The sequence below is a fragment of the Cnephaeus nilssonii genome, assembly GCF_951640355.1.
Source record: "Cnephaeus nilssonii genome assembly, chromosome: 11".
NCBI lineage: Eukaryota > Metazoa > Chordata > Mammalia > Chiroptera > Vespertilionidae > Cnephaeus > Cnephaeus nilssonii.
The window spans coordinates 8,340,463-8,360,788 of record NC_137082.1 but is presented as its reverse complement, the minus strand read 5'-3'; the positions used below and the strand labels follow the sequence as shown (position 1 = coordinate 8,360,788).

Sequence of the window (20,326 nt, the reverse complement as noted above, 5' to 3'; positions counted from 1 at the left end):
TATCCCTGCCCTCCTATGCCAAGGTCAAGGCAAACCATGGCAACACCGCCTCCCCCGATGCACACACAACAGAGGTAAAAGCCAGCCCTTCTCAGGGAAGAGATGGGGCTGAAGGGAGAGGCGGGGTAGGCGGCGGCTGGGAAAAAGTGAAATTTCCTCTCCTCCTAAAATAAGCCACTGGAGTGAGAAGAGAAGGAGCGACATCTCCGCAGGCTGACGGCCAGGTGGGGTCGGGCGGGGCGTTCTCGGGTAGGGAGGAGGGCGCAATCGCTTGGGGAAGCGGGACGCGCCAGGTGGGCGAGGGCCCGAGAGAGCGCGTTCGAGTGTGTCGGCCCGCGGGTGGCCACCGTGGGGCGCAGGGACTCACGCGGCTCCTCCCCTTCGACCCCCTTCCTTCCTCCGCCTCCTTCCTCCTCCTCGGATCCCCAGCCGCCGCCGCTCCTCCTCCTGGCGGGCCGGCTGATGAGTCAGCTGACGCCGGCGCTCCAGCCGCCTCGCCGCCGGGCTCTGCGCTCCCCCGAAGTGGCTGCAAGCCGGCCGCCCACTTTCAGGGTTCGGGGGGACAGACTGATGTGCGTCTTCTAGAGCCACGCGGAGCCGCAGCCGAGGCAGCTTCCCCTCTCCAACTTTCTCCCCACCCCCACGCCTCCTCCGACCCTGCCCTCCACCCTCCCCAAAGCCGCTTCGGGTGCGTGCGCTCGGGCGAGCGGGTCGCCGGCTGGCTGTCCGGGATGGCTTCCAATTTTAATGACATAGTGAAGCAAGGGTACGTGAGGATCCGGAGCAGACGCCTGGGGGTGAGTATCGGTCCTCTTTCCCTCTGTTCGCCGGTTCAATTGTCTTCCTCCTTAGCCAGCATCTCCGAGGGAGGAAGATCCCGGCCGCGCCGGTGGGTTGCGCGCTGCTCACCCCGCCGGAACCCACGCCTCGGGGCCGCCGCTGCAGGGCCAGGTCTAGGCGTGTAATGGGTCTATCTTTATCTCTCCGAGGGCTTGGCTTTCTGATGGTGGCCGCGTGTTCGGCTCCAGTAGCCGCTGGAGCCCATCTACTCGAAATAAATATTTCTCGGTAGCCATGGGAGTTAGAGCTGGGAGCGGGGCGGGTGCGGAGCCAGCCGGATGCCCGGTGCCCCTCTGCCCGCTCGCCGCCGACTTAACTTTTCCCGGGGATGGGTCCGCAGGCTGAGAAAGGGGCTGGCGCCCTCGGTGCCGACAAGGTCGGCGACCCTCTGACCCCAGGGAGAGGGTTCGGCCCCGTGAAAGGTCTTTTTGGACTTGGGGGCCCTGGACAGTGACCCACCTCTGTCCCAGGTGTTGGCAAAGGCGGCGTGGGTGGCCTCTGGCCAGCCGTCTTGGGGTAGGGACCGGGGTCTGAATTTTCCCCGGTGCTTAGCCCGGATGGTGGATCTCTGCTGGGTGGAACCTGCTCCCTGCACAGAGCAAGCGTTGCCTAAATTGGCGCTGAAGGAAAGAATGAATGAGTCCGACAGCACTCACAGCGGACAGATGAGGCACGGGGATGGCTCCTCGCCTCCCCCCTTTTCTCTGCGTTGATGGGACTTCAGAGAGAACTCATTCTGGTTCCCTTTGGGCTTGAGTGACCACAAAGGATGCTTGAGGGAGAGAGAGGATACTGGAATGATTTTTTTTTTTTTTTTTAAATTTCAAACTACCTCATTTCTCTTTGCCTTGTGCTGGGGCTGTCTTTGTTTATTGTGTGCGTTTGGCGAGAGGTGGGGGCAGGAAAGTTAACTTAATAATGTCTGAAATCACAATAAATGCCAACGGTGATGGGACTGGCCCCACTGGGAAGAGAGTTACAGTGAAGTCTCTCTACAGATACGTGTCGTTGGCACCTTTCTCGTATTTGGTCTTTGGGCGTTCTTTATGCGCCTGACAATTTTACTGTGGTAAATGGCTTGGAAAGTAAACCTGGTGATGGGAAACATTTGTAATTATTAAAAAAATCTCTTGCTTGGTTTTGGTCCCTCTCGCCCCCCCCCCCACCCCCACCCCCCGCCCATCACTATGTTTTAGCATTTATGCCCTTTGTTACTGTGAATGGATCATTAGGGAGAGGTGTCGCAGGACTAACCCATCCCCACCAGCGCTGCCTGGGTTCCCTGGATCCGCTTTTGCTCTGCAGATAGTCTCATTAGCAGGAGCAACCACAGTCGGGCCCCTAACGGAGCGGCTCCCATGCAAAGGGCAGGACATAATAGGAACTTTGTATTTTTTATAATCTTATGGGCAAGCCAGCGTGTTACAACAGTAAAGGCAGCATTAAAAAGACGCCGTTCCAAGTTTAGACTTACTCCGTCATGTCAATTGAGGAAATTGCTCAGAGACAGGCATTCTGCGTTAGGGAGCATTCCAATAGGAAGAGGACATGCATTATTAATGCAGAAAATGTGAATTATTCATAAGGATCGGAGTGTATGCCAAATTGTGACACATGGTGATTTATTTGAAAGACTAGTTACCATAACTTTCTAGCTTATGGTAATTGAGATTATTTTTCTATATTACTGCAACTGACACAATATAGTCCTATGTGTGCGCCAATGTTTATGGACAGATATTTGGAGCAGAAGGAAAGGAAATAGAGTTTGCATTCATTTTATATCTTAGAGTATTTTGGATGCCAGCGAGCAGTAGACTTTCTCAGGATCTATTCATTTAGTCTGTGTTAACACTCACATCAATTTTAGAATATCTGTTAGATGATGGTTATTGCTCATGGAGAGAAAGGGTCAAAAATATGATCAAAGAAATCTGGTCTTCTTTGTTAACATTGGTTTTGTCACCAGTTAATTTTTAAAAAGTGTTCTCATTATGTAATTTATTCACATAGTTGTCAGAAAGCAGTGCAAACTAGAGTTTTGAATGGAGACTGCAAGTAATGGTGAAAATGCTTCCAGGAAACGGTATAGGGAACCTCTGTCCAAAGTGAGCCCTGGTAATGGTACTTGTCTAGGCTGCAGATCTGGGACCGCAGGCAATAGGGGGTAAGTCTCAGAGGGAGGGAGGGCAGAGTGTCTGGTACAGAGTGGGTGCCCAGCCAGTGCCCCTTGAACTTTACAGAGTGCAATTCATGAGCCTCTTTAGGAACTAATGTGACATAGTGGTTTTATTAATGGAATCCAGACAAGTGTCCGTGGATTAGAACTGTGTTTGGGAGGGTTTATAATTAAACAAGAAAACAACATTTCATGGAAAGCAGCTGTTGTGCCAAGGGGTGCTCCCTCGGGTTTGGAAAAAGAGAACAAATTCTGCTTCTATGACTCATTAGCTCTATGACCCTTGACCTTTCTTGGCCTCAGTTTTCAAATCTATACAATGAACATTAGCTGTGTGGGGAGTATTAAATCAGATAATACTTGTAAAAATGCAGTGAAAGCATGTAATATTGATTCTGACTGTGTGGTTTCTTTAGTACAATCCAAGATGAGTTAGAATCAGTGGAAAGATATAAGGATTATTGATTTCTTTATTTTTATGTTTTCAAGTGCCCAGAGGCATAAATGTTTATGCAGCTGGAGGCATTCTCACTGGATGAAGCTTTTACAAATTATAAACATGTGATTTTTTTTTTTAATGGGACAGGAAACATTCTAAGACTGTCCCCACAAATGAATAGTGGATAAGTGCTCATCTTTAGTTGAGGTCCTAACCAGTTTAAGTGATTAAGTAATCACATCTGTATTGACTTTTCCTTAAACATAGGAAAGCTGAATGAAATTCAAAAGTCGCAGTATCTTCACATCTTCATTCTCCAGCTTCCTCTCCGCTGGCTCATGGAGGCCTCAAGCTATGCCCTGGGCAGTATTTGTTCAGGAATGTCCATGTTACTATTTGGGGGGCTGTGGGGTCAGAAGGGGAGCAGCTGTCTACAATTATTTGGCTAACCCCCAAAAGGCCCTAAAAATGTATCCTTGGCTGAGTGGTGAATCAGACAGTTTGCACATCATTAACCTGACTGAGTGTGTGGCTTGCATGGCACAGTGGAACTGTCCTCACTTGGTTTCTTCTTTTGCTGCAGAGAGGATATCCCAATCAATATTTGCTTTGGCTTGTCCACAATCCAGACCTCAGAGTTTAAACTCACATTTAGTGTTTTCATCTACATCCCTCCCCTCGACTGCTCACCTTTAAATAATGTGTCTGTACTCTTGTCTACCAAGGCCCATCTTTCCTGTCTAGCCCACATCTCCCCCGGACCTCTGACAGCTGCCTCAGACTTAGAGCACCCTAACCCTGATGGCTTTATCCACACCAGCCTCTGCTGGAGGCTGCAGCTCAGCCATGAGAGGGCCAAGTATTTTAGCTGCCCTGGTAAATACCAAACAAGCAAGCAGCGATCAAACCTCATTCCTCTCTCCTTTTAGCTCTCACCCCCAGACCATCCATCGGGAGATTCTGTGGGCTCTATCTTTGAAATGCACCCAGAATCCGACTGTCCCTCACACCATTCACAGTTACCACCCTGGGCTGAGCCCCCCTCAGGGTGCGTGCGCTTGGGCGAGGGGGTCACCGGCATTAATATTAGACTAATATTGCAATGACCTCCCGATCTGGCTCCCTGACTGCTCGAACCACCAGTGTCTTTCCATGCCATTCAGAGTAAAAGCTTTACAATGGGCTCCGAGTTTCTGACCCTTTTCTACTGCACTTCCCTCTGCTTGGGATGCTGTTCCCCCGGCTGCCTCCCTCACCTCCTTCAGCCTTTCCTCAAATGCCACCTCCTCACTGAAGCCTTCCAGACACCCTATTTTATTATTTCTTCCCTCCTCCTCCCCCTATATCCCTTCCCTTTTTTCTCTCTAGCCTTATCACCCGCCTCACATATTGATCTGTAGAGTTTACTTATTGATTGCCTGTATCCCCCAGGTAGCATGTGAGGCTCAGTGAAGGCTGGGAATTCTCTATCTTTTATTTACATTACTAGAGGCCTGGTGCATGGATTCATGCACTGGTCGGTGGCATGGCCTGCAGGGATCGGCCTGCTGTGGGGGCGCCGCTCATCCCGGTCAGCCGAGCGGTGCTCCCACTGTGGGAGTGCACTGAACACCAGGGAGCAGCTCCTGCATTGAGAGTCTGCCCCCTGGTGGTCAGTGTGCATCATAGCGACTGGTCAACCAGTTGTTCTGGTTGTTTGGTTGTTCGGCAGTTCAGTTACTGGGTGTGTGTGTGTGTGTGTGTGTGTATGTGTATATATATATATATATATATATATATATATATATATATATATACACACACACTAGAGGTCCAGTGCACGAAATTTGTGCACGGGGGGCAGAGGGGGTGGTGGGTCCCCTCAGCCCAGCCTGCACTCTCCCCAATCTGGGACCCCTTGGGGGATGTCCAACTGCCAGTTTAGGCCTGATCCCCAGGACCACTGGTTCCTAACTGCTCACCTGCCTGCCTGCCTGATCGCCCCTAACTGCCCCCTGCTGGCCTTGTCGCCTCTTACTGCCCCCTTGCCTACCTGTTCACTCCCAACTGCCCCCCCCCCCCCGCCAGCCTGGTCACCCCTCACTGCCCCCCCCCTGCCAGCCTGGTCGCCCCACACAGCCTGCTGCTCAGTCGTTTGGTTGCCCCTCACTAACCCCTCTGCTGTCCTGGTCGCCCCACGCAGCCTGTTCGGTTGTCCGTTCAGTTGCGATGGTTGCTTAGGCTTTTATTATTCTAGATAGGTGAACCCGTGTGCCTGGAACAATGCCCAGCACGGAGTTGGCACGTGATGAAGATGTCTTGAATGAATGCATGGAACGATCACTATGGACTAGTTTAAAAGCACATTCTCTGACATGAGGCTATGTTGAAATCCCCATTCAGCAACCGGTTATGTGACTTTGGGTGAGTTGTTTAACATTTGTAAGGCTCAGTCTTCTGTAAAAATAGGGAGACTCATAATACACACCTAGTAGATGATCCTTGTAAAAGGGCTTAACACAATGCTTGGTCCAGTGGGAACCCAGCTAATGTTGCTTACTGCTCTCACTCTTCCTCCCCCTGCCCTTGGAGGACGAGGATGCTTCGGGGGCTACTATTTCCACTGCTTCTGCGGCAGTAGCTCTCACCCTCAAAGAACTTGCTGGTTAGTTAGGAAAACAAACTTCATATATATGAAATAATTAACATGTGAGCACAAATGCTGCCTGGCACCAATGCTGGGTACAGAAGGAACTCTGCCATTGCAAGACTGTCCATGATGCTTAGATAAAGGCAGTGGCATCAACACCAGAACAAAATCATCCCCGTTGACTTTGCTTGGAGTGCGCTCATCTGACCAGCAGGTATTTCTGTCTACTTGGGGGTCTTTCTGGGGGGCAGAGAATGGATTTGAAAAATTGGTTAGTAAATGGCCAGATTTTAGGAAGACGTATTTTCTTCCCCTTGGTTTCTGTTTCACCTGACTCGGTGTGCCAAAGAGGCAATCATATTTCAGTTAGGGTTTTTGGATTTAGGGATGTTAGGAATCTGCATTTTTTATGATACTGTGACAAAGTTACAATCATCCTATCTAATAAAGAGGGACTATGCTAATTGACCCTCACACCATCACAAATATGGTGGCTCCCACAGCCAATAAGGAGGGAATATGCTAATGGCTGCCCTGCCCTCAAAGATGGCGGTGCCCACAGCCACAAGATGGCAGCACCCAGTCCCCTCAGCCCCCCAGCCACCCAGGGCTGGCCCAAGGTGCAGGCAAGCTTCCAATGGCGGCTGCCCAGCCGCCCAGGGCCGCCTGAGGCTCAGGTCACCAGGGCCGGCCAAGGCTTGCACTGCCGGCAGTGGCAGCAGCAGAGGTGTGATGGGGGCATCGCCTTCCCCTGATCGATGGGTCACCTCCTGCCCCTGAGGGCTCCCGGACTGTGAGAGGGGGCAGGCCAGGCTGAGGGACCCCCCCTCCAGTGCATGAATTTTCATGCTCTGGGCCTCTAGTAATATGAAAATCACAGAAATAGAATACTTTTATCAGATACTGTTGGTACATAAGACACACACACTGTTCAGTAAGATGTATGAAGTGTGGTTTTTCTTCCTTAAAAGAAAGACTTTGAGGATACCTTTGCCAGTCATGAAATTTATGGTCCCATAGACTGAAGTCACGGGCCCAAGTCAAGACCACACAGCATTTTGGCCCAATTGGAATCAGCTTCCTGGGTTCCCATGTCCCCCGTGCTTTCCTGCTGGTATTTCAGGCATTGGCATTCAGTGGTCCGAGTGGATGACAGGATTAACTATGCATAAAGTCAGCCTTTAATCATAGTCCCCAAAACCGATTTACCCAAGAATGGCCAATTGAGGGACTTTGAGTGTAGACATAAACACAATTACTGTTGTGATGCTTTCCTATCCATCTGCCAGTGTAGAAGATGAGAAATACTTATTTTTAAGCCGTTTGGTAGTTTTTGTCAGGGAATCATTATCTTCGGTATTTGAAGAGTTTAGTTTTCATTTGGGATATATTTGCTTTCATTTTACCATTCATCAAATATTTATTGAGTGCCTACTAGTGTTAAGCTCAAGATAAACTGCCTTAAATTAGATAGGCCCAGTCAACATCCTTGAGGAATTAACAGTCTGATTTTGGACTTTTACTGTGAACTTGAGATTAGTATATTTGCGATAGTTTAGGGAGAACTAGTGTCAGTACAAGGTCAAATGGTCAGGTGGAAGGTAGCCTCAGATCTCTCCCTGTCCCGGGTTTGGGGCATGAGGAAGGCCGCATGATTTCCCCCTCTCTCTTGGCATTGCTTCCAGCTGGGTGGCAGTAAACCTTTGGAGACCCCCAGCCAGGACGGATTCTGCTGCCTCCCTCCCGCCAGCCCCCATTTTGGAGAATTTCAAAGTACAATTGTGAGTTAAGAAATGCCACAGATACTTGTGAATGTCGAAGTTAAAATAGTTTCTTTCTAGAATGCAGAAGGCTAAATTTGGGTTGAGTATCTGCACGCAGAACTGTGCGGAGCAGGTGGGGACTGCCTTTATTTTACTAGTTTCTAAGCCTCTGTTCATGGCCTGGATCCCAGAGATCGTAACTCGAGCTGTGTGGATTATGTTCTTTTTGTTTTGTTTTTGTTATTTTTATTATTTGTTTATTTTAAAAAACTCTTTATTGTTTAAAGTATTACATATCATATTACATATGTCCCCTTTTCCCCTCATTGACCTCTTCCCGGCCACCCCCACTCCCCAGCACATGCCCTCACCCCGCCCAGTGTCTGTGTCCATTGGTTATACTTATATGCATGCATACAAGTTCTTTGGTTGATCTCTTACCCGCCCCCCTCCCCTGCCTTCCCTCTGAGGTTTGACGGTCTGTTTGATGCTTCTCTGTCTCTGGATCTATTTTTGTTCATCAGTTTATGTTGTTCATTATATTCCACAAATGAGTGAGATCATGTAATATTTATCTTTCTCTGACTGGCTTATTTCACTTAGCATAATGCTCTCTAGGTCCATCCATGCTGTGATGAATGTAAGAGTTCTTTCCTTTTTATAGCAGCATAGTATTCCATTGTGTAGATGTACCACAGTTTTTTTAATCCACTCATCTGCTGATGGGCACTTCGACTGTTTCCAAAACCCTAAGTGAAAAGCTTCTGCACAGCAAAAGAAACCATCAACAAAACAACAAGAAAGCCCACTGCATGGGAGAACATATTTGCCGATGTTATCTCTGATAAGGGTTTAATATCCAAAATTTATAGGGAACTCATACATCTTTAAAAAAAAGGAAGATAAACAATTCAATTTAAAAAATGGGCAAAGGACTTAGACACTTTTTGAAAGTGGACATACGGAAGGCCAAGAGACATATGAAAACATGCTCAATGTAACCAATCATCTGAGAGATGCAAATCAAAACAACAATGAGATACCATCTCACACCTGTCAGAATGGCTGCCCTCAACAAACAACAAGTGCTGGCAAGGATGTGGAGAAAAGGGAACCCTCGTGCACTGCTGGTGGGAATGCAGACTGGTGCAGCCGCTGTGGAAAACAGTATGGAGTTTCAACAAAAAACTAAAAATGGAACTCCCATTTGACCCAGCAATCCCACTTCTAGGACTGTATCCCAAGAAGTCAGAAACACCAGTCAGAAAGGATATATGCACCCCTATGTTCATAGCAGCACAATTCACCATAGCTAAGATTTGGAAACAGCCCAAGTGGATTATATTCTTGAACCGAGTCCTTAAACAGGCTCCTTCGAGGATGCAGGTGATTTTTCTCAGGTGATGCTTCATAGTTTCTATCAGATTCTTACACCACCCACTATCTACATCTTCCAAAAACTTAAGACCACAGTCTCATTAAAAAAAAAAATTATTTAGATAACGGTAGGGTCATATGCAGTTGTAAAAATAATACAAAGAGATATCATCCATGTCCTTTACCCAGATTCCCGCAATGGTAACATCTTTCAGATCCATAGCACGGCATCACAGCCAGGATGCTGACATTGCTATAATCAGATATAGAACATTCTGTCACCGTCACCACAGGGTCCTTCCCTTCGCCCTTCCCCTCTCCCACAGCCCGAAGTCCTTGGCAACCGCTAATCTGTTTTTCATTTCTACAATTTTAAAGATAGTATGTAACCTTTCTGGAATTATTATTGTACCCATGGTCAATTCCTTTTTCATTGCTAAGTAATATTCCACAGTATGGATGTCCCATAACTTGTACATCCATACTGTGGAATATTCATTAGTCATTCATCTGTGGGTGGACATTTGGGGTGGTTTCCAGTTTGGGGCTGTTTTGGGTAAAGCTGATATAAACATTGTGCACTTGTTTCTGAGTGAACGTAAGTGTTCGTACCTCTGTAGGAGGCCACCTGCCAGAGAGTGATAGGGGCCTGGATCCGAGCACAGAGCCAGAACAGCAGGACACTGCGTGCCCCTTCCACAGAGCTAGGAATGCTTTCAACCTCAGAAAAGATGCCACCGGGTTAAGGGCAAGTCCCTAAAATCGTGCTTGCGCAGTAGCTCTTAAGACTGTCCTTTTGGTGACCTTTGCTCATTATAATAGTAGAAAACACACCCCTGCATGGAGATTTAAAATGCTAATGAGACATGCGTAGTATGTTGGAGCATGTAGCCCTCCTACACTGTGCCAGCTGGTACCAGCTCGCCAAAAGAGGGACCTGGAAGATGTACCAGGAACAGGACTCACCAGCACCATAGGAATGCAGCCTGGCGAAGGCTCCGGAGCCACAGCCACTCTCCCTGTGCCCTCCCTGACGCATCAAGCTGTGCTCTCTTCCCTCTAAAACTTAACAAACCTTTTGTGTTCTAACTACGCCTCCTCCCATTATTTCTCTCCGGGAAAGACAAGAACATACCCTTGATTCGGTAACACCTCTCGGCAAATGCCCAGGAGAGCAGTGGGTGGGTTGTATTGGTGGTTCTTGTTTGTTTTTTGAGAAACTGCCAGGCTGTTTTCCACAGTGGAAACTGTTGTTCACATTCGCCCAGCGGCGTGTGGGTGATCCAGCTTCTCTGCACCCTCGCCAGGATTCGATGTCACCAGCGTTTGATGTGGTTACTATTCTTTATTTTACACGTTCTGTGTGTGTGTGGATGAAAATGCCTATTCATGTTTTGTGCCCATTTTCTATTGCGTTGTTTGTTTTTTAACCATTGAGTTTTGAGAGTTTTTAAAAAAATGTGTATTTTCTCTCTATATTAATAAGTGGATATTAATATTTTTCAGACGTATGGGTCTTAAGAAAAAAACACACCATGTATTCAATAGCACCCTCTTAAGGAACTTCCATCTGATATTACGATAGGTACATATGCCTCTTCTCACCCTGCAAAACTCAGGAACTTACCTCACATTTGCCTAAGCCTTCTTCACTCCTCCCCCCTCCCCCTTGCCTAAGCCTTTATCTTTCCTTCATTCATATATGAATGCTTTAGTGTTTAATAGAGAAATTAGCCAGTCTTCTGAATGGACTAATTTAATTTAAATTAAAACACTGCTTTGAATTCAAAGCTTTTACTTAACATAAGTTTCTCACTGTTTAGGAAAGCAATTCAATTCTTAAAATGCATTTTATCATCTTAACACCACATATTAACTCAATAAAAGAGATCTATTTAGAGAACCTCTGAGAAATCATACCTCTGCGAATCCCCTAGCAAAATGGACTCTTCACATGAAGAGTTTCTTCAGGTTTCCGGGTTTCTTTCTGCCAACATGCAGTTCTTTGGGCCCATTTGCCCAAGAACCACTTTGGAGCCTGGGCTGTAATTCACCAACAGCGGCCCCCGATCTAGATGTTAGGAAACCAGTCTGGTCTCCAGCATCTATTGATTCAGATACAAATGTGGTGTTTAGTGAGGGCTGAGAGGAGCATTCCTCCGGGGAGTGTGCTGCGGGAGAGCTTAGGCCTTTGAATCTGCCTTCTCTCTGATTTTCTCCTGGCTGGTAGCTTCCTGTTGGTATCCAGGTCTGAGCTTTTACTTCCTGCCTCAAATGCCCTGCCCTACCCACCACTTCTAAAAGACTCCCCACATCCCTCTGGCACTCGGCTCTAATGTGAATATACATAGGACTTTTAAAGATGAATTTTCTTATATTTATGCTGGATATTTTCTTCTTAAAAATTTTTTGGTTATGTTTTCTCCCACTTGGATGTAAGTTCTATGAGACAAATGACCCTGGCTATGTTGTTCAGTGCCGTGTCCCCGGCTTTCAGCCCATAGTGAATACTCAGTATTTGCTGATTGAAGGAATGCAGGTCTGAATAATAGAATGGGATATTCCAGGGTTTGAAGACAAGTAGAAAACTGTAGGTCCCAGCTGGTTTTGTTGTAGATGCTACTCTTGAGTGGTAGGATGTTCTAGAATTTCTCATTGGTATATTACTGTTGGTATGTAACTTCCAAATTCAGTATCAGGGAATACAGCAATTAATGCTGGAGGTTTGGATTGACCTCCTTCAAATTAAATTTTATTAGATTTTTTTGGGGAATAGGAAATAGGTACAGTTGGTACGAAATTTGAAGGTTCAGGGTTTATGCATTGAATGGTAAGATTTCCTTTCATCTTTGTCCACAGGAATCATCTAGTTTTGTTCCCTATAAACAACCACCATGAAGAGTTTCTTCCAAAACAGTCTATGTACCAGAAGTTTTGTGCATATGTGTGCTCATGTGCATAATCTGTAATTACACACTTTCCTGCCCCATGGTTTTCTTGCTTAGCAACCTACCATGCTTTTGAATGATAAGATAGGATTCCAGTGTATGGGTATATCCAAACTCATATAGTTATTTGCTTATTTATTCGACCTACCTTCTTTCCTTCCTTTCTTTTTATTATGCTTAAAAACGTGCAAGAATATTTTATTGACCACTTGACAGAGCCTAAAACAGAGTGAGTTACTAAGATTTTCGTCCAAGTCACACAGCCGGTACGTGGCAGAACCTGAATTTGAAGTCAAGCTGCACCTCTTTTGTGGAGCATTTGTGTAATTCTTTCCCCCCGCCCCTTTCTGTTACAAACGGTACCACAGACCACTCATCGTCTCACCCAGCGGGTGAGCACCTTGGTGGAAAATTCCAGACATGGGACTTGTTGCCCAAAGTGTATTCGCCTGTGAAGAGGATGTTCCCCAGCACCTCTGAGAACGCCGCCTCCTCTCCTCTGGCCAGAGCGTGCCCCGAGAGTCTGGAAAGGTCTTGCTAATCGAAAATGAGAAACAGACCCTCTGTACATAGGTTTCTCAAGCATGAGACTGAGTTCTTGGCAATTTTATAATTAGAAACTTTCCAGTTTGCAGTCCCTTTTCTTTTGAGAATGATATTTACTGAACTTAAAAAGTAGTTATTAAGTAAGGGTTTAGAAACACACAAAAGGTTATTCACTTTCTTAAAAAAAACCCCACCTTCCTGGGAAATGCTCTATAGAAATCTTTGGTCTAGGAAATATGGTAAATCATATTAACTGTGACTGTTTGTTATTTTTATTCTAAAAACAAAGTTATAATATTGAAAATTTGATCAACACATACTAGGTAAAAAAGGAAGATTTATGTGTTGACTCAAATAAGTACATATTGCCTAATGTAGCCCAAACAATATTTTTATTAGCTTGGCCAGCCTTGTAATATGCTTCAGGTAGGTCTAGCCTGGGCGGGGGTGGAGGGAGGGTATTCAGCTTTTCACGGTTGGCTAGATGCAATTCCTGAATATTCCACTTACGTTGTTTCAAGATACTAAGAACCGCGAGGCCTTGCTTAATTCGGAGTCTCGAGCCTCTTTCCCTTTCCCTCCAAGCTTCAGCCCTCTGGCTCCTTTCTGGTCTTCACAGGACAATCTTGTTCATTCATATCCTTTGCACTCAGATTCTTCCCTTTACCTGTGATGCTCCTCCATGTCCGGCTCTTAGCTCAGTTATCAGCTCAAAAGCCGCCCTCGCAGACAGCGTTTGACCCTCCCATTCCAGGTGGCCCCCCTCGGGGATTCTCTGTCTCACCACCCTTTTGGTTTCCTTCAGTCAGCCCTCACAACTGTAATGTTACTTGTTAAATTCTTCATTTCTTTATTGTTTTTTTTTCTTGACTCTGAGAATTGAGAGTAATATCTTTTTCTGTTTTTTTTTTTTAATTGTTTTTGTTTTTGTTGTTCACAGCTGAATTCTCAGTGCCTGGGCACATAGTAGGAGCTCAATAAACACTTAAGTACATAAATGAAACCCCGAGACACCATTTTGCGTATTAAATTATGCAACAGACACAAACCCTAGCATATCATTGTATATTCAGAAATCCCAAGAAATTCCAAGAGTTTGGGGGCATTCCTTTGTGTGGTTTTTGTTGTTAGACCTTCTGCATTATCCCAACTTGCAGTCCTCGGAGGAGAGAAACCTGGCTGGAATGAGAAGGGCCTGATTGGTACCCGGCCCTGCTGCTGGCCATCTGCTGTGACCGGAGCTGTCCCTGAACCTCTCGCACCTCAGCCTCCTTGTGGCAGAGTGGAGACAGACAGGTCTCACCTCGCTCCCTCACCACCTGCCGCCTCAAGCCCGGAGCGGGACGGTGGATGTGAAAAGCATGCCAAGCACACACCGCCTCTGAGGGCCCCGTCGGTCTCCTCCGTGCCCTCCGTTGGCCTCCCGAGTGGAGAATGGCAGAGACAACTTTGGATTCCACTCTGATGCTGTGACTTGTGTCAGACCCCAAACAAGACAGGTAGCTTTCTACATTTATTACTTTGGGTTTCACAAGGCAGCATTGGATTCCTGGAAAAAAAGAAACAGGGAAAAAAGGCCAACTTTACCTGTAACAAAACATGGCTACACACACACACACACACACACACACACACACACCACACCATCCATATCACATCCCTCCCCACATACCACATTACACATACCACATATAACACACCATACCATACCCCACACACATACACATGATAACACACACACACATGTACACACATCACACCATCCACATCACACCCCTCCCTACATACCACATTGCACATACCACACATAGCATATCATACCACACCCACACACATACACATGATAACACACACACACATCACACTACCCACACCATACCCATACCACGCCACACACACAAACACGCACATCCCATACCACACACACACACATGCTACACCACACTACACTCATCACACACACACACACACCACCCTCACCCATACACGCACCACACCACCCACACAAACACACACATATCTCTTTACCACACACACACACACACACCATACCACACATACACACCAATTTTTTTAATAACTTTTTTGCATTACATGCACATGGTGAAGACATTTAAAAATGCCAAATAAAACCCACACAAAACAACCCAAAACAACAACAACAAAACCCAGGATGCAATGAAGAGGAAATTTCCCTCCTACCCCAGACTTGTCTCACTCCCAGGCACAGCCATTCGAGCAGATTCTTGGACATTTGTGTGCAAATGTTTATGTGTAAGTACATGTGAAAGTGCATGTGTGGTGTGTGTATAATTTGCTTTGCACATAGGGTTCCTATTGTTTGATGTTGTTTTATACACCGTCCTCCTCTTTTAACTTGGGTTGGAGCACTTTTCAGACATCTCTGTGGATGCCCAGTGTTCACTTATTTCCTGCTCCACAATTTCTAAAATTAGTTCCGGCTACTAATGGGCATTTTAAGGTGATTTCTCATCTTTGCTGACTAAACAGTGAAGCAGAAGCTCCTTGGGAACACATGATGCTATTTTCTAAGGTGAATCCTGAGAAGGAAGCTGCCCTGGCGAAGGGGTGGCCAATCACAGCTGTGTGCACAGAGCCAGGCCGGTTCTCTCTTCCTTCAGAGCGGCTGTCCCGGTCTCTCCCCGCAGAGGGCTTGTTCCTGCCGTCCCATCTGGGCGTGTTTTAATGTGTGACCTTCTGGGATGTTCTCCTGCCTCTGCTCCTTGGCTCAGTCCCTGCCCCCACTCCAGATCTGTTCTGTTTATGGCGAAGTGATCACTTGGAAAGCTGCAACCTAACCCTGTCCTCCCTCTGCTTTCAAACACTCCAATGCCTTCCCCTTACACATAGACATCCTGCCTGCCCTCGAGAGGCTCAGATCTGGACCCTGCCACATCTCAGACCACCCACATCATTGTTCGAACCAGTGAACCGCCAAAGCAGTGCTCCAGGCACAGTACCCGCTGGTCCGTGCTCAAGCCAGCATGCTCCCTTCAGTTCCTCTGTGGCCCAGCTCTTGGCTTTGTTACTCCATTCCACGTGCTTTTTCATTGATTAGGAAGTTCTTCCTCTTTCTTCTGCTTCCTCCTCATTCAGCAAATCCCAGCTGGGCTGTCATTGTCTTGGAGATGCTTTCCCAACACCATCCCCCTCTAACTGGTGGGAGAAGCCACTTGCCACGTGTAGACCTTTATATTTAAATTGGTTAAAATGAAATAAAATACAAAAAGTGCTATTCCTTAGTCACGCTGGCCATATTTCCAGTGCTCAGTAGCCACATTTCGTCAGTAGCTCCCGTCTGGGCAGCACAGATTAGAATATTTCCTCAGTGTAGAGAATTCTGCTGGACAGGGCTGCCTGTGTCTTTATGACACTCATGGCTGTTTCAAATGGTAGGTTTTGAGGGTAAAATTTTTTTAAAAAAATATATTATTGATTTCAGAGACGAAGAGAGAGGGAGAGAGAGATAGAAACATCAATGATGAGAGAGAATCATTGATCGGCTGCCTCCTGCACGTCCCACACTGGGGCTTGAGTCCGCAGCCAGGGCATGTGCCCTGACTGGGAATCGAACCATTGAACCGTCATTTCCGGTTTCATAGGTCTATGCTCAACCACTGAGCCATGCTGGCTGGGCTGAGGGTAAAGTTTTGATGGTTTTACCCTCCCTAGTCTGTGAGCTCCACAAGGGCTCCAGCTGTCCTTACCCTGCTTGCTTTCCCCATATAATGGGGGTTCAATCACTCTGCTGAGTGAATGAATGAATTCCTCCCAGCTCTCAGCTTTATTGTTGTGCCTCATTGATCAGCAGCCCTTCTGGGAAAGGAGGGGCTGGACTGTCCATGCTCTCACCCAAGTCCCATCAACATTCCAGTTGGATAGCTTAGCAGTTCCCTAATTCTTTCACCATCACCATCTGGGATTCTTTAACCTTTCCCATTGGGCTTGACCCCTCAGCATCCATTGCCTCCCTGTGGAAAGGTTGACTGGGATTGGACTGGACCTGTGTGGTGGGCACTGGAGCCTTCCAGGCTTGCACCACCCCTCCCCTTGGGTGGAGTTGGGGGAGGGGGATAGACTTACATCTTGCAGCTGAGCCCCTTGCTGCTGCTGAAGAAAGCGGCCTGGCCCGAAGCCAAGCTTGTCCTGGGAACCGCTGCACTCAGGGACTCCCCCAGTTTGGGACAACTCTGCAGGCGTCCAAGTTCCTGCCTGGGGTGGGGGCCTTCAGAGAGCATTGCTGAGAGGGTCTCACAGCTGACCTCTCCCCCTGGACTCTGCCCGAGGGGTTGCAACCCAGATCTCCCCACTAAACTCACACTGAATGCACATCTCCTTAGAATCTACGTCCTGGTAAGCTCAACTCCCAGCAACCGGATTTGTAATTGAAAATCGGCAGCTTTAGTCTTTTGCAGGAAGAGGCTTTTTAACTTGATTTGTTGGTCCAGAGTCTCCCCTGCATTTTACCCCGTGCTCTCAAAGCTGAGACGGCTCTTTAGTTTAATTTTCATAAAATGAAAGTTTGGTGACTTATTTCATTCACTATGTTGTTCCAATGCTCCATTCTCTCCAGTAGATCCATCTCATGAGTGAATTAAGAAAATACCTTCACTGGTTCATTATATTGAACTTGTACTTGGTAAAGTATTAGTTTCAACCACGTTTTTCTCTCAGTAAGCAGTAGGCAAGACTTAGGTGCTATTACTTTAGCTTGTTCTTTGCTTGAAAGGCCCGATTTCAGCTCTTTCCCCTGTGGTTGTCTGCTTACACCGACCACGGAAGGCTTCGGTGCGCCTGGCTACCACCGGGGCGAGGAAGATGCTTTCGTCTCTGGGTTTCATTCCCTTGAATCCAGAACAGGGCGTTGGGCCATCCGGTCGCCCACTCACTGAGAGGAAACCATTCCCCCCCCCCCCCCCAGAACTGTCAATTTCAGTGGGTGACTGCGAATTTCCGGGGAACATTTGTAAAATAAATGGAGTTTATAGAAGGTATACTGACTGGCAGATGTTTCAAGAATGATTAAAGATTTAGAAAGAAGTACATTTCCCCGGGGCTGCTGGACTACCTTTTAATGAGATTGACAGTTTTACATATGGGACTGAAAAAGTTCTTTATCATACAGAAATAAATGTCTAAAGTTAAATCCATCAGAGAGAGATGGATATAGTATAAAGTGGATAAAGCGTGTGTGGAGATTGGACATTTTACTAGTGTTTAACTATTTTTCAGAGATAGATGAAGTTGAATATGTCAGAGATGAAAAAACTCCTTTTGTTAGACTAATTATTCTAATGCTCATTCAAATAATGGGTCAGCTTCCGCAAGTCAAGGTCATTCATCCTGGGGAATTTGTAATTGTGATTTGAGATGGGCACTAGGTATATGGAATTAGAAATGAACAATTTTTCATTTTCTCTTCTAAAGATGTAAACTGAGCAAAGGACTGGCATATAAGTTGGGGAAAGGACTAAAAGGAGAATATAAGGGTTATTAAAAATATTTCTTGCCCTGGCTGGCATTGCTCAGTGGTTAGAGCACCAGTCTGTGCACTGGAGGGTCACGGGTTCGATTCCTGGTCAAGGGTGCGTACCTGGGTTTCAGGTTCCATCCCTGCCCCTGATGGGGGCGCCTGTGGGAGGCAACCAATCGATGTGTCTCTCTCACATCAATGTTTCTCACTTTCCCCTCCTCGCCCTCCCTTAAGAAAATGTTTCTAACTATCCTTTGACATAGAGAGGCATGCAAGTGAAGGTTATATTAAATTTAAGGGGTAACATAAAAAGGAATAATATCTGTTCAAGTTTGAAACCAGAAAAGAGGGAATAGTGCCAGAATAAATAAACACTCAGAGTGCATAGAGATTTGATATTAACTCATCTGAAACCTGTATGTTACTGCTGGGGAAACTGAGGCCAAGAGAGATTTCATGACATCTCCAAGGCCTTAGCTCCTTAGAAATTATGTTTTTGAGCTGTGAAGACTAAGCACATTGAGCTGTGAGAGGTGGCGGGCAGGTGTCCCCATGCCATTGACCTTCTGCAGTTTGGTCAGGTCACTTCCTCTCCCGCTTTGTTTTCTCCGTTAAGTGGGTGTGAATAATCACGGATCTGTCTCAGAGGGATGCTGGGACACTGGAATAGAAGAACTGACAGAGCATGTCGTAGTCTCTAGGTGACCCCTGCAGCTGGAGCCCAGGGCTGGTGGTGTTCACCTGGATTCTTAAGCCAAGAACGCCACCAGGAACACAGGGACCTGAACGCGTCAGTGAGCCAACTCCACAAACCAAGAGGTGGGGAAACTGCCCCATGGATGACCAAGGCTACCCTTGTCAGTTTAAAGTATCAGTTTAGGCCCTGGCCCGGTAGCTCAGTTGGTAGAGCGTCGCCCCCATATGCCAAGGTTGCAGGTTCGATCCCTGGTCAGGACACATACAAGAATCAGCCAATGAATACATAAATAAGTGGGACAACAAATTGATGTTTCTCTTTTTCTCTCTTTCTAAAAATCAATTAATAAAATAAACAGGAAGGAGTGGGAGGTTGAAAGGTTATAGTCTGGTGTGAGGTGAAAAATCACCCCCAGTGAGTGCGAATCTTTAGGTTTGCTGTCCTCTATGTTACTCCCCTGCTATACCTTCTTGAGAACAGTCCTGATGTATTGTGAAGTGTGAGAGAAGCAAGTGACATAAAGAAGAGGGGTTTTGGCGTGAATGTGTGCACGTCTATATTTCTGCATGGGTACGAAAAATGAACAAATGAAGGTTCCTGGTAGTAACTATTGTAAGTAACTACTTTCTTCTAAGAAGTAGGACTGATGGAGGGGTGAGGGGCGGGGTCATTTGCTTTTTTGGTATGCTTTTGTATTTATCTATCTTTCTGTCTGTCTATTTATTTTACCATGAACATTCATACATTTTGTAAAACAATAAAAAAGTATGACCCTAATTGGTCAGAGACAAAGAACAGCAACTGAGAGATAAGGCTTTCTAATGAATTCATTATATTGAAAACATATTGAAAATCTATTCTCTGTATGATAAGAGTAATACTTACTGTATATTGTGTTACTCTGAAAAACCTGGTCCAGTAATATCATCGATCATTTCTCTTATATATATCTGTTTGGCACTTAGGAGAGCAACAGGTCACGTTCATCCACATGTAAACTCATTCGTCATTTTCATGATATAGTTTCCTTTGCAGGAGAGGTTGCCAGGCACGTGGCTGTGCACCTTAGCATAATTATTCTCAGAAACATTGTAAGACATCCTCACAATTAGAATGAAATGCATTTTCCTTTAGTGACCATTATTGACGTTTTGAGTAAGAGCATCGATAGCTCAGGTTGTCAGCAACATGTCTCTCACTGTTGTAAATTAGAGGACAAAGAGGTCTCTGCAAATCATCTTAAGTTTATCAAGGAAGCAGCAGCAGCTGCAGTTTGTCAGGAGAGAAGAAGGGGGTTTGGATTCAGAGGCTCAAATGTTTAAACATGGCAGTTTCAGCAATGCGACAGTGGTCATCTGGGGCCCTCGTGGGCACCTAGGGCCGGCCTGCTGCTGCTGCGGGGACTGTGGCGCCG

The 20,326-nt window shown here is 46.4% G+C and overlaps 1 protein-coding gene across 1 annotated transcript in view; it reads left to right on the top strand.

Annotated features, from left to right (window-relative positions):
• Nucleotides 1-432: 432 nt before the first annotated feature.
• The window catches only part of DOK5 (docking protein 5), a 136,132-nt gene continuing 116,238 nt past the window's right edge, over nucleotides 433-20,326 (top strand). The window contains exon 1 of the mRNA XM_079784020.1: nucleotides 433-797. Within this exon, the coding sequence (XP_079640146.1) occupies nucleotides 732-797 (66 nt within the window). The 5' untranslated portion in view covers nucleotides 433-731. The remainder of the gene's footprint in view (nucleotides 798-20,326) is intronic.